The 13,323-nt window shown below is 33.4% G+C and overlaps 2 protein-coding genes across 2 annotated transcripts; one reads left to right on the top strand and one right to left on the bottom strand.

The window, feature by feature from the left end:
* Nucleotides 1-516: 516 nt before the first annotated feature.
* TRIADDRAFT_62034 (uncharacterized protein) lies at nucleotides 517-4,383 on the bottom strand (the record flags this gene model as incomplete). Its single annotated transcript, XM_002117983.1, has 16 exons — nucleotides 517-830; nucleotides 1,083-1,189; nucleotides 1,328-1,362; nucleotides 1,442-1,531; nucleotides 1,613-1,766; nucleotides 1,832-1,895; nucleotides 1,979-2,082; nucleotides 2,189-2,250; nucleotides 2,407-2,504; nucleotides 2,808-2,873; nucleotides 2,963-3,083; nucleotides 3,166-3,227; nucleotides 3,413-3,499; nucleotides 3,609-3,645; nucleotides 3,930-4,012; nucleotides 4,326-4,383. 16 exons carry the CDS (start codon nucleotides 4,381-4,383, stop codon nucleotides 517-519), a joined length of 1,542 nt encoding a protein of 513 aa, XP_002118019.1.
* Nucleotides 4,384-5,860: 1,477 nt separating this feature from the next.
* On the top strand, nucleotides 5,861-9,345 carry TRIADDRAFT_33402 (uncharacterized protein; the record flags this gene model as incomplete). Its single annotated transcript, XM_002117962.1, has 10 exons — nucleotides 5,861-5,951; nucleotides 6,624-6,753; nucleotides 7,194-7,340; nucleotides 7,969-8,022; nucleotides 8,129-8,212; nucleotides 8,325-8,371; nucleotides 8,534-8,616; nucleotides 8,708-8,824; nucleotides 8,944-9,066; nucleotides 9,223-9,345. The coding sequence occupies 10 exons, from the start codon at nucleotides 5,861-5,863 to the stop codon at nucleotides 9,343-9,345; spliced, it is 999 nt and encodes a 332-aa protein (XP_002117998.1).
* Nucleotides 9,346-13,323: the final 3,978 nt, after the last annotated feature.

Here is a 13,323-nt window from a genome sequence, read left to right on the forward strand (position 1 = left end):
TCATTAGTTTACATATTGGCTTCACGTGCGATCCTTTTCGTATTAACCATGGTATTTATTACTGCTGTGATATTGTTTGATTGTTTTATCAATAAAGATTCGAATATTAAATTTAAGGAACTATTTTTATTATTTGCTTTAAATTAAATGAATAGTTTACTGTACATGTTTGAAAGTTGGTCCAACATATATAAAGAATATGAGCGCTTGCAACCCTAAACGTGCTCGAGTTTCGGTACAATATTAGCTTTCGCATAAGATAAAGATTATTTCTTATATTAACGTTTGGAGATGATTGATTGTTTTAAGTAAGATTTTAGCCTATTTACACATTCATTGTATTTATTAGTTACTTTTATCGTAAAATTTTGGTAGATAAAAGTATAGTATCAATTTATCGTCACTTCAGTGTTAAAATAGTTTACAGGATGGTCAATATATACGCTTATTAACAGTAATTAATATACTAAATTATACAAATATTCAACCAGGTCAGGCACAGTTTCATAAAGATGTCTATTTAAAATAACTTTCAATACTCATTTGCTTCGATGTTGAATTATCCAAGTGGGTTTGGCTGGCTATATTTTTTGCTTTATGATGCTTTTTCATTTCGTATTTGAGCTTCTTTCGCGGTGTAGTATTTAAATTGGTATCTTTAGAATTCAAACAGTTTCCTATGCCTTTCGTCAACACACCCGATGGTCTCTTGTTGCCTTGGTGGGTAATACAAACAGGTGATAAGTTTAGTTGTTGTTGAACTACTTTCTTTTCACTGATGGTTGGCGAACTATTTCTGTTTTCGATGGGATCTAAGATATTTATACGATCTGTAGTGGATAAAAGAATAAGGTTTTAATCTATACTTATCAATTATAGTATTGTTACGATTATTACTTAATGTAAGGGATTACAACTACGCCTTGCTATTTATTTTGCTGATATTAATTAATGATAGATTACGTTGTAGATATTTGAAAACGTGAATTTGTCTCCACTTAATAAGAAAATAGATTTAGAAGATGATACTGCCACAATACATTGATAATTAAAAATTTGTCTTTGGGTATGCATTAGCATACCGTTGTTCTGTACACTAGATTTTTCAGACGTTGTAGTTTCAGCTGCTGTCTGACATACACCGATTAAATTACGAGGCTCTATAACGTCATAGTCGTTGCGTAAGCGCCTATAATGGAATAAATAATGGCCAAAAAATGATTTTCATACAGGTGTTACGATGAGTTGAGCAATATTTTTAACATTTATTGTTATTTTAAATTGAATGTTGAAGTTGGCTATTTTAATAGTATATAAATTAACTTACCAAATTCTGTAGTTGTCATCGGAACACGTCGCTATCTAATATAATTAGAAATAATGTTGAGTACAAAGTAAATTGATCTCTTAGTATACAAATGTGCACTAAAATAGAGCTAACAAAGCCGAAATCGTGTGGACACCAATCAACGCAGGTAACTTCGCTAGAATGACCAATTAAAGTCAAAGGCGCTTGTGTTGGATTGCTAACCTAATTTCAATATCGAAGAGAATATAGTGGCCATTTTATGATATTTTAATTTTTTCATGCAGTATTTCAGACTTAGTGTACCTTCCAAATATAAGAATTTGTACACGATGATCCACTTATTAGATAACGATCATCAGGGCTTAATGCAGCCTTAACAAAGAAGGAAGCATTGCTATGCCCAGAATATACAGCAGATGGCTTGATTGTGGTAGAATGCAAGTTATACTTGTAAATTCTAAAAATACAAAGGGTTGTCATTGTTAGGTTTTATAATTACTTGCTGTGCTACTTGAACAGTACCTATTATCGGTACAACTGGCAAATAAATTCGATCGGGTTGAGTCTATGACAAGAGATGTGAATCCTAATAAAGCAGAAGTCAAGGGATTAATTTAAGTTGATCTGTTCTGCAAAGATCAAATAACCTTTATGAGCTATTATATTTACCGCGAGCTCGAGGGCTATTACCGCTATAAAAAATTTCAGATAATGGCTTTGAAATTGATTTAGGACTGCTGTAGCATCGACGAATATCCCATTCTTTTAATTTTCTTTCGTTAGCAATCGTTCATTTAACAAAAATTCTAATTAGCACCACTCGATTGCTCAAACTAATGCAAAAATTTATCAGTTGAACGTGTCTAAATTATAGTTTACCCATCAGTCGCTCCAGCCGATAGTATAGTATGAGAACCATGATAAACAATGCAGGTTACACTCTAAAGAATAAATTGATTATTAATAAAAAAGAAATGTTGCACTATTATTAATTAGTATTAAGACGATTATAGATGGACAAGTTAGAAGTTTTATGCCGTTAACACATCATAGACTTCTAAATTATATTAATATGAATGCACAGCTCATGGACGTACGTTTGCAGTAAATGTAGAAGCATCTTTCCGGAATATCTTTTTATGAGGATTAATTCCATGTGCATTTTGTATCATATTCACAGGCTTATAAAGACCACCTATAAAATTATTAGTGTATTTCAAAGTTTGGCAGTACGAATTTTTGGTGATAAATTTAAGCATGCAGTTTAGTGTATTGAAGGAGAAGCCACATCTAATGCTATTATTATAATCAATTACAAAGTCACTAAGAGAAATTTCTTAACATTGCGTTGATAAATTGGCATATTATAACGTGAAGGTAAAAATTGATTGCTATCCTTTTAAATTATTCAGTTTATTGATAGAGGGAATCTTACTGTGGTGAAAGCAATTTATTACCTATGCTAACACTAACAACTGACGTAACACTAATCATTTACCGGCTTTATTACATCGAGGATCCCAAATCATGATACTTCCATCTCGAGAACCAGTAGCAAACACACCTAAGAGCCATAGTAGTGATGTTCATATAGGGAAAGTGATAGTTATATCAACAATACATGTTATCAGAACATTGCTTTGCTCTCCATACCTGTATCATCAGGTTGTATATCGATGCATTTAACGCTCCCTTTGTGTCCCGCATAGGCTGCCAAATTGATATTTTTACATGTATCCCATTCAATTACAGTTCCATCTCCCGATCCAGTTAGCTAAATACGAGGATTGAGCTTTTGAGTTACAGTAGTTTAACAAAAAGTGTCTAACAGTTACTTCCGATAATTTATGCATTACCAACTTATCGCCATCACTACGCCATGCTATGTCAAAGATTGCGTTGGCATGGGCATTCCATTCTGATGAAAATGCAATTGCAAGTAGCGATAAGTATTAAAAGTTTTAAATTATCATACCATAATTGTACGTAGTTACAGTATTTTCACTGTTTGCTCGTTTGTACTTTATCATACAATCGATACGTAATCCTGGGATGATCGGGAAATGTTAAATACTGATTACAACAGTCCTTATTTAAACATACCTTTAACCACAGCAGATCGATTGTAATTAACTAACTGGACCGAACCACCTTCATCGGCGATAGCTAATACATGCGAAGAATTTCTGGCTGTAATAAATGATATCAAACCAAGTTTATTGAAGTTGGATACATAGTAAATAAGATACTGTCTGAATTAGCTAATGAGACGTTATCATGCATGATTCAAGAATATTACCAGGACAAAATTTGCATGAAAAGGGGGGCACCGGAGTCTAGGTATATCATAAGAAAGCAATATACAGGTACGTCAGCATTCGAAGCTAGCTAGAGGCAATTTAAGTAGCATCGCTCAAAATATATGTGTATATAGCTAGAGGCAATTTAAAAGCATCGTTCCAACTGTATTAAACTATTGAACATTAGCCAATATAGCAAATTAGCTAGGCAAAAGTATGTATCCATAGGTGGATTTGAGGTGTTTATTTTTTAGTTGTGTCATCACTCATCAGTCTACAGTATCCACATGACAAGATGATTTGGATTTTGATAAACTTACCAGGCCATCTACTTCAAGAGCGACATGTTCATCAGCACGAGTTGATACGAATTGATTGATGATGATTGACTGAATTTGAGAAGCTGTTATTGAAAAGTTAAATACAGAGGATGAGTTGAACATGTCTATAATATCGATTTCAATGAGTTACAAGTGATGCAATGTTTCTGTATACTTTATTGCTACATTTAAGTTATTTGAATGATTATAATCCAATTTCACTTTAGGTGTTTTTCACCTACGAAGGAAATCTTTTAGCCTTCTACTGTACTGTACTGTACATTCATTCGTATACGTATCAGGTAGACTTTCCACCATGATTTGATCATTGTGAAATTACTCTCCAACTATTGGCAAGTGTCATTGCATGATGAATGCATGTCAATATGGCCGTACCTAGCTGGTATTCATGCTTTCCTCTACTTTGTCGATATTGGGTTAAAGCAGCTAACATGTTGAGGTATTAAAGGAACTAGATTCAAAATGATGGTAGAGAAAGATGTAGCATCCAATGGATGCCTTGATGTTAATATCGCAATGGATAGGTCTTGAAACTCCGATTGAAAAAAGCAACGTCATCTTATTACCTGCAAGTCTACCATGAGGAAAGCTAGGAATGGTTGCTTCGATCGAAAGTACGTACAGTCTCTCAATCAGATGATCCAGATCGTTTAGCGTACTTGGCAGACGGTGCAGAGAAGTAATAATTTAATAAATTAATGATCTTGCAATTGTTATTGTTGGTTATTATCGGGCACGTCGTTCTGCAATAATTGACAATTTTGTCCTTGTGATCACTTGAGATTGTGCAGTAGTCAATTCTTAGTCATGAATCGATGAATGCTGTCTATTGCAGGCGAATAGCCATTCGTTTAGCACAGTAGCTTGCAATGGATGTCGAGTAGCGATGTCGACGATGAAGAGTTTGCCACGGAAATGATGGCATTCCGCTAATCCATGCCTACCTTGCTGTACTGTAGCCTGTTGACTGTTGTAATGTCTCAGTAATGATACTATCCATTGTATGCATGTGGCGTAGGATGGTCATCATCCACTTTTAAAATTTCGCGGCAGAAATTGCCGCGCAATAGAAAGGAAGGAGCTGATTGGCTGAGAGTGCCGCGATGGATACAGCGTTGTACTGTACACTGTACACTGTAGAGTGCCTACTGTACAGTACTGTACAGTATACTCTAGGCTGTACAGTACAATCCTTACAGTACTGTACTGTACTGTACTGTACTGTACCACTACACAGTAGTGCCCCATACAATCCTCTTGGTCCCATACAATCCTATAGTTGATTGTTGAATGCTTTCCATCTTAATGAAGAATGTACTTACAGCACTTCAGTATGCAAACTGTCCATTCTAAATATGAGATCCATTTTTTTTCCAACTATAAATTAACTAGCGAAACCCACAGAAATTCCACGGAATAGAGTGCTATTTTAGGTTAATAGAGTATGATTTTTGATTCAAAAAAAGGAGTAGCCTATTATTTTACCGGTCATTTTGCTCTATCGCAAGACTGAAACTGTGCATGGTAAGACAGACGGACCGCTGAGATTTTGATTCATAGAAAAGAGTGGTCGATTATTTTGCCGGTCATTTCCCTCTATCGCAAGACTGAAACCGTACATGGTACTGTGCCTAACTCGCTTGGCCAACGTACCTGCGTAGAACTGCACGAATGACAGTCAGTCAGTCAGTCGGTCCGACCGTACGGTACAATGTGACTCCATGTTGGAAAAAAACCTCTCGATCACAACACTGGACTCGGTCTATCCCATCATTCAGCTGGTGCTGTACGGGTAGTGGAAGTGACTTGAGTCAGGGGTAAGTTCCAAGCTTCGGATCGCGCAAGCGTAGACACAACTTGTTGTGATAATAAGGAGCCGTAGCGTAGAACCTTCCTTGGCACCTTTCACTATGGCTACCGGTGGAGTGGATTGGGATGGATCGTTTACTCATCAGCATGATTGGCGAGATGCAAATTCTGCCATGATTGAACTAGAAAAGGGTAAGTTGGATAACACTAATCGTAGATTAATTCTTGCCGCTAAGCCATAAGTATGCTGTTATTTCCAAGGAAGGAAATGACCTTTCGTACTGTTGTAATATTACTCGCCTCCTTGGGCACAATTGTTCTTGAGGCCATGCAAATGAATCCCGTTTGCATTGCATGCTCATCTTTGACGTATGGATTACTCCATCAACTTGCAATGAAACGCTGGCTATGGCGGTGTAAAGAAGTAACTTTTCATGCAAACACGATTCACAATGGATACAGCCATCGTTGACGGTGATGAAGATGAATGGAGAACCATTGCCTGATTCCTGCTGTTCATACTTGATCATGAAATCCAGCTCGATAAAAGTCAACGTCCAACGAGTTATATGCAATAATTCACCATACAATTTACAAGAGCATTTCCTTACTGATATCTTGTAACAAAATCCCTTCAACCTATGCAAATAACTATCTATAGTTCACCTTTAAAAGAATTGAAATATCTTTAGAAACATGAGTCACTGTTACCTCTTGCCTTACTGTAGATTGAGTGGTGACTAAAGTGCATCAACACATCGCATGATTCGTACGCTATCATGACTTGCCATATCATTGCTATTGAGATCACAGTCTATTTCAATCAACTTAATAGGATAATTTTATATTTTGACTTTTTAATAGGCCTTCGCTCATCCAATATTGGTGAACAATGTGAAGCGATTGTTCGCTTTCCGAAATTGTTTGAAAAGTTTCCTTTTCCTATCCTCGTCAATTCGGCGTTTATGAAATTAACCGATTTATTTTATTCAGGGTACGATGATGATAGAAAATGTAACCTCTCTTGTCATGCGTGTCGATATATATTTACTATTTCAATTTTTAACATTGTCTTTTACCGTTATGAATATCGAGCTTACTTCTTGCTATTATCGCAATAGTATATTAGCTGCTGTACGTACTATACCTTAATTGTTATTATTTATCTTTTATACGTTTATCATCAGTACAAGATCAGTACCTGTTATCATATTTGTGAACTGAATAGGCGTAGAGCTGTACATTTTTTATATTGTATTTTGTCGTTAGAACTTTGTTACTTGATTGAGTTATAAATACTAGGTAATTTGTGCCGATAATTAGAACGGAAAATAAGCATACTACGTTGTAAAAATTAACTGGAGATTAAACAAAATCTAAATTTGTGAAATTGTAAGATTGAAAAATAATACTTGCAATAATTATTTGTTACAGGAGTAATTTTCTACGCCTTTGCATTTTACAAGTTACTAAAGACAGTCGAAAACATTTAGGAAAGATTTTAAATGTTGAAGATTGTGTTCGACGTTTATATTCTGTCATGTTAAGTAATGATCCTGTTGCAAGAGCAATCACTTTAAGGTACGGCAACGTAGTACAACTAATTCATGATACGCTATTGTAGTTTAAAAATTGCCTTGATATAAGCTCATACGAGTATATTGGATAAATAATTGATTGATGGAGCCACTACTACCATTTCTATACATGAAGGTAGTAAAGGCGTCAGTCACTTTAAACATGGATTGTAAGAAAGTTATGATTTTATATTTTTATAGCCTAACTTTATTGCTTGACTTAAAAGTGTTTTTAATATTAGCAATCTAGTTACCGATATCAAAGTGGATAATTAAATATAGTATGCAGTAAATGAGTACAGTCAAGAAATAATATTCTTTTATTCTTCATAGCCAAAATGATTTTTATATTTTCTTCAGCCTTTCATTAATTGAATAATGCATGTACGATTGTATAGTACGTATATCTTAACCTTAATGATTGTTGCACAAGTAATTGATGTGTACTTGTTATACAATGTAATTTATACAAGATAATACAGTATAAAGTGCTAAATTGACATTTTTTACCATTAAAAATACCTTAGTTGAATTGATCATTGATACTTGCTAATAAATCACTGCAATGACGATAATTTTTACATAATAATTTAGTCTAAAGTAATACTGCTATATTTGATATAAAATTTTAGAGTGTTTGGAAATATTGCTTCCATTATCGCCGAGCACAAGAATATTCACCATAGGTAGGCTCTATAGGATAGCTCTATTGTAGATATTTTCTTTTTAATCAAATCATGTTATAGTTACTCAGATTGCTTCTAAGTAAGGCATAAATTGTCGTATTGATAGCATACAACATAGCCTAGACTCTCACGACCATATTGAATTGGAAGGTGCTATTCTCGCTTCTTACCGACTTAGTGCAGAATCGGCGTAAGTCAACTAAATACAATACCTATTTTGTATCTTATTGTGTAAAGTTAAAAAGTGTTTCTGTTTCTTGCTTATTGACCGCAATTTTGAAATATTACTTGATTCAATGCAGGACTTTTGCTTCCGCAATCTGTAGTAAAATCGCAAATATGATCCAAGGTAAGGAAACAGATCAATAAACCTAAAAAATAGCTACTAGATTAGTATTTATTAATGTTGCTTAACTCATTGCGAGAGATATATTGAAAGCGCTTTAATAGCTAGTTAATCAAATTTTTATGTTGAATAAGAAATAGTTCAAAATTGTAATTTTTTATTTAGGAATGGGCACATCCATAGAAGTGAAAATAAAAATGATTCGCATACTACGTTACATGCATCACGATGAAGAATCGATATCCAAGGTAAATGTTGATATCAAGTGTCTGGTAATATTCCCATCTTCCATACATGTTGTGTTGTGTTGTGTTTTGACATTCATGTTTATTGCAATAGGCGCGTCAGTTGTGTCACACGCTTTTAATTGCGTATCCTGGCTCCAATTTTGTAAAGATTACTCTCCACGTTTTATCTTTACTATCTATTAAATCAGTATTAGACATTTCTCATCAGGTATGCTACATACGTATACGCTTTATTGATATTGATTTTACAGTTGACACCAATGCCCTACTCAAATTACAGCATTATATTGATTTCTATTCGTTTCTTATATATTACTTTGTCTCTAGATTTCCTTCTTATTGAATTACTTAAAATCGGATCAAAGATTAGAGATTCGTAGAATAGCTATTCAAGATTTAAGATTATTTGCTAGAAAAGTGCCTCATATGTGGAATAAGGAAGATATTCAGGTTAATTAACTTTATTATAGCATTAGCTTTGGCAGTCTTTGTTCATGAAAGATATTAGGTACCATAATGATTAGTATTTAAAACATAGAGTTTTTTGATGCTATAGTTAAGCCTATAACGTTATTTTGTTACAATATCATTATCACGCTTGGATAGGGATTATGTGAGATCCTTCTATCCTTTCCTCAGCAAGAGATTCAAATACTTATTTTGCGAACCTTAGTGATACTGGCTCATTCTGTAGCGGTAAAATGCATGGCAGAATGCGAAGGTATGTGATAGAAGTTTAATTGTGTAAAAAATTCCAAAATGATTAATATTAACATGAGTTGCGAAATTCACTGGGTATTGTAAAAATTTATCAACGTAAGACTATTTATTATTATAGACATTGTCAAAGTTTTCGAACGATTTGGGTTACACGCGAATTTAGCCTTTGCCGCATTAACGTTAGACTTTTGTTCCTCTGTTGCTAATTCAGATCATTATGGTAATACAAATAAAAGTATATAAAATTTGATACATGTATAAAAATTGTTTATGGTAGAATAGATCAGAGGCATTTGTGTTCATATATTCATTGATTTATTAAGACCTTAACTTCTTAAAATTTTGTTCTATAAAGAGCGCAAGTGTACCGCAACGGATGCTACGGAGTTTTATCAACAACTTGAAGTTGGCATAGAAATGTTGTTAATTAGTTATGCAACGTCGAAAAAAGTTCACAAAGAAATTGAAAAGGTATATAGTTATTAATATTATGCAGTGTACGTAAAATTTTATTTTCTATTAGTTCCTTAGTTAAAAAACATTTGTCTTATTTGTTGTCTAGCTATGTTTTCGTTGTATCAAGAATATCATCCAAGTTTATACTCCAGCTAGAAATTCACTCATACAATTGGTTTCTGCAATAATTCCTAATGTTGACGGTAGCTAAAGCTTCAACTTTATACACTTAGCGTAGAATTTAAATTGTTATCGAACTCATAAATGTATCATATCTGTGCAATAATAATTTTTTATCGTCTCTGATAGTATCCATCGGTGTAATGTTATGTAATATACTGAAAATAATCGGAGCCAATTCTCAGTTGTTCGAAGCAATAAAAGTAATTCTTCAAAAGCTATCGAATACATCACAAAATCTTTCGGAATCTCAAGATAATAGCAACAGTACAATAGTAAGTGAACCACTGCTTGTTTAATGACTTTATTACTCTATCCTGTTCTTTTCGGTGGTTTAATTGGTAACTTTTATTTTATTAGGTGGCGATAGTGACGCTACTATCGTATGGCATTCCTCATGTAGATGATGAAAATAATCTACAAATGTTTAGCCTTCTCGCCCCTTTTATCGATGTATTAAAAGCAAACGGTAATTACTGGAGTGTCTTTTGTATTGCTCGTTCTAGCGCTCAGGTTGGATTCTTCTCGGTCGCCTCTCCACTATTCAAGCAATTAACGATTAAGGTAGTAATTATGATTATGTCCTGATAATAAGTTATTTATATCTGTATATTAATGGTTCAATCTTTCCTTACAGGTGTCATCCGAAAGTTACTACTTCTACTTAACGGCATTACATCACTTTTGTCATGCTGAAAATCGGATAGCGTCGTTTCTTTTCGAAGATAACCGATCAACTGATTTATCGTTATGCCTTATGGACGCATGTAATGCTTATCATAAAGGACTCACAGCATTGAAGGTTCATAGATCTTACAATCATAAAGCATAAAGTGACATCTTTTTGTAACTTCTTATAGACATCAATTGTTATCATTACTTTTGATTATTGATAAATGCTACATTTTATTTAACAGGCTTCTGTTACTCCGAAGCATAGCTTGACTTTCCAATGCAAATTTGCAAAGCTCAGAGCGGATTTTTTACAAGTTGGAATGACATTAAGTAGTTTTTGCTCAGCTATGAATACAACTGTATATTCCACATCTACTACCAATATTGTAAATCTTCCACAAGTTAGTAACAATATATATTGACGTAGAATACTGTTTGTCAGAACTATTAAATTAATTGCACCAATTATTGCTTCCATTTTATGCTTGAAGTGGGGAGCTTACGCACGAACATTTCGGACTATAAGTGAAGATCTTGAAATTTTGTATAATCAATCATTTGATGCAGATTTAAATTCGTTGGATAATCTTAAAATGTGCGTTGAATTGCGTTGAATTGCAAATTGGATTGATTGTTTGCTTTCCAAAAATTTAAAATACTTGATCTATTTACTGATTGGTGTGCCTCAAATGTGTGTATCAAATTGTAATCAGGTTTCAACAAAGTTGCCTACTAATGGCTTATTGTATAGAATTACTAACTGCTAACAGTGTTAGGTAAATATGCATTTAAGATAATTTTTACGTAATAAAATTTTACATTTTTAGCCTACACTAGTGACATGGGTAATCTTATTTTTTAATCTATTGCAGGGTAACATCTGAAGGGTTACTAAATCAGGATGTTACACTTAACTTGGCGGACGTAAATATCTGTCGATATCCGAATATGAATAAGTTTCATAAAGAGGTTACGGATAGAATTGCCGAATTTGCAGAGAAATGTAAAGGCCAAAATTTTAACCAAAGTGTACGTTGCAAGATTTTACAAGTTTTCATTATGTTTACACTATTGTTTTTAGAGCATCGTTTTTGAAACCTATTCTAACTCGGAATTTACTTGTAAATTTTTTAGCATGGTTTCTATGTAAGAGCTATTTTAAGTACATTATTGAAGGTTCCTTTCCGCTATCCTTCGTATTTCTTTGTTGGCCAGCAGACAACAAAAATCACAGTAAATGAATTTTAATGCAATATACAGTACATATCATATTATGTGATAAATTTTATACACTGTATTTTCTAACTTGTATTTGATATAATCACATAAAATTATAAAGCTGGCTGTATCACCTAATGCTCGTCATCCCAATGAACCGATTTTGGTAATTTTACCAACTCAGTTGTTAATGAAGGTCGAAGGAATTATTCAACATGGTAGTAGGCAAGGTATCCATTAGTAATTGTATATCTTTAGTAAATTTTACTCTTTGATAAAATGCAGCATCTTTTCGTCGATTTATTCCAGTTCACGTACCCTCCCAATCTTGCCATATTATGACGATTTATTGGCAATTTTCACCTTAGTTCTGAAATACGGAAATATTTTATTTTCAATCTATTGTTTTAGGAATCCATCGGCGATTAAAATCGATTAGCTTAACGTTAAATGCTACTGTCAAAGAAGCACTAAGTGATACTGAAGCTTATTTTAAGGTAAATATATTAGCTAAAAATCTGTTTGTGAACGAGATATGGCTACGGTTTCTAATTTACTACAGTATTATGTACCACTGCTCTTAAATATTTTCACATTTTATTTACTAGGCGACTACGGATATTGTCCTAAGACAAGTAGTAGAGCCTAAAAATGATTATTTTAGTGCACAATTTCTATTGAACTTTTCATTGCCAAGTCTATATAATGTCCATATTGATGTAAGCGTTATTGATGAAAATAGTGTCTCTTGGCATACTGGTCCACAAAGAGATATTCCAGTTCGATGTAACGCTGGTAATAACTCTAGTAATTTTGCTAGTCAAAGGTGAATGAGTATTTTGTTTTAGTGTACAGTTCCCACGGCGTTATTTAAAATAAAATTTTTTTGTACTATAAATCTGATGTACTTCTCGATATTACATGAAATAAAATGTATACTCGTATAACTTGTAAATCATGTATTGTATACACGTAACCGACAAGGATATTACAGCGAAGGGTATGACTACAGTATTGATCTTCGTTCGAGGTTCTAATTCGTCTGAACTTTTTTTGCAGAAATGCTGCAATATTAACAACCTTCATTTCTTTATTGAATACAACACATAAACGACAAAGGATATATCAACAGTAATCCATTAGATAAAATGCTAGTTCAGGGATTCTAGGTGTGATGAGTTCTTATATCCATTAGTAAGTTGTCATTAGCCTGTATCGATATCATTTAATACGTTATTTCCTGCGAAAGATATAAAATAATATTTTTATGTATCGATGATCTGAATTAGAAGATTGTCTTTCAAATTACAGTTAAATGATTTTTATCGTATCTGAGTCTTGATTGATATGCAATACCAAACGACAACCTCGAGGATTGAAGGTTTCTGTGTTGTATTATTATAATAATAGTTATTATAAATTTTAGTAATGTTGCTGTACAACATAATAACCTTTCTA

Source organism: Trichoplax adhaerens, genomic scaffold (assembly GCF_000150275.1).
Source record: "Trichoplax adhaerens TRIADscaffold_34 genomic scaffold, whole genome shotgun sequence".
NCBI classification, from domain to species: domain Eukaryota; kingdom Metazoa; phylum Placozoa; class Uniplacotomia; order Trichoplacea; family Trichoplacidae; genus Trichoplax; species Trichoplax adhaerens.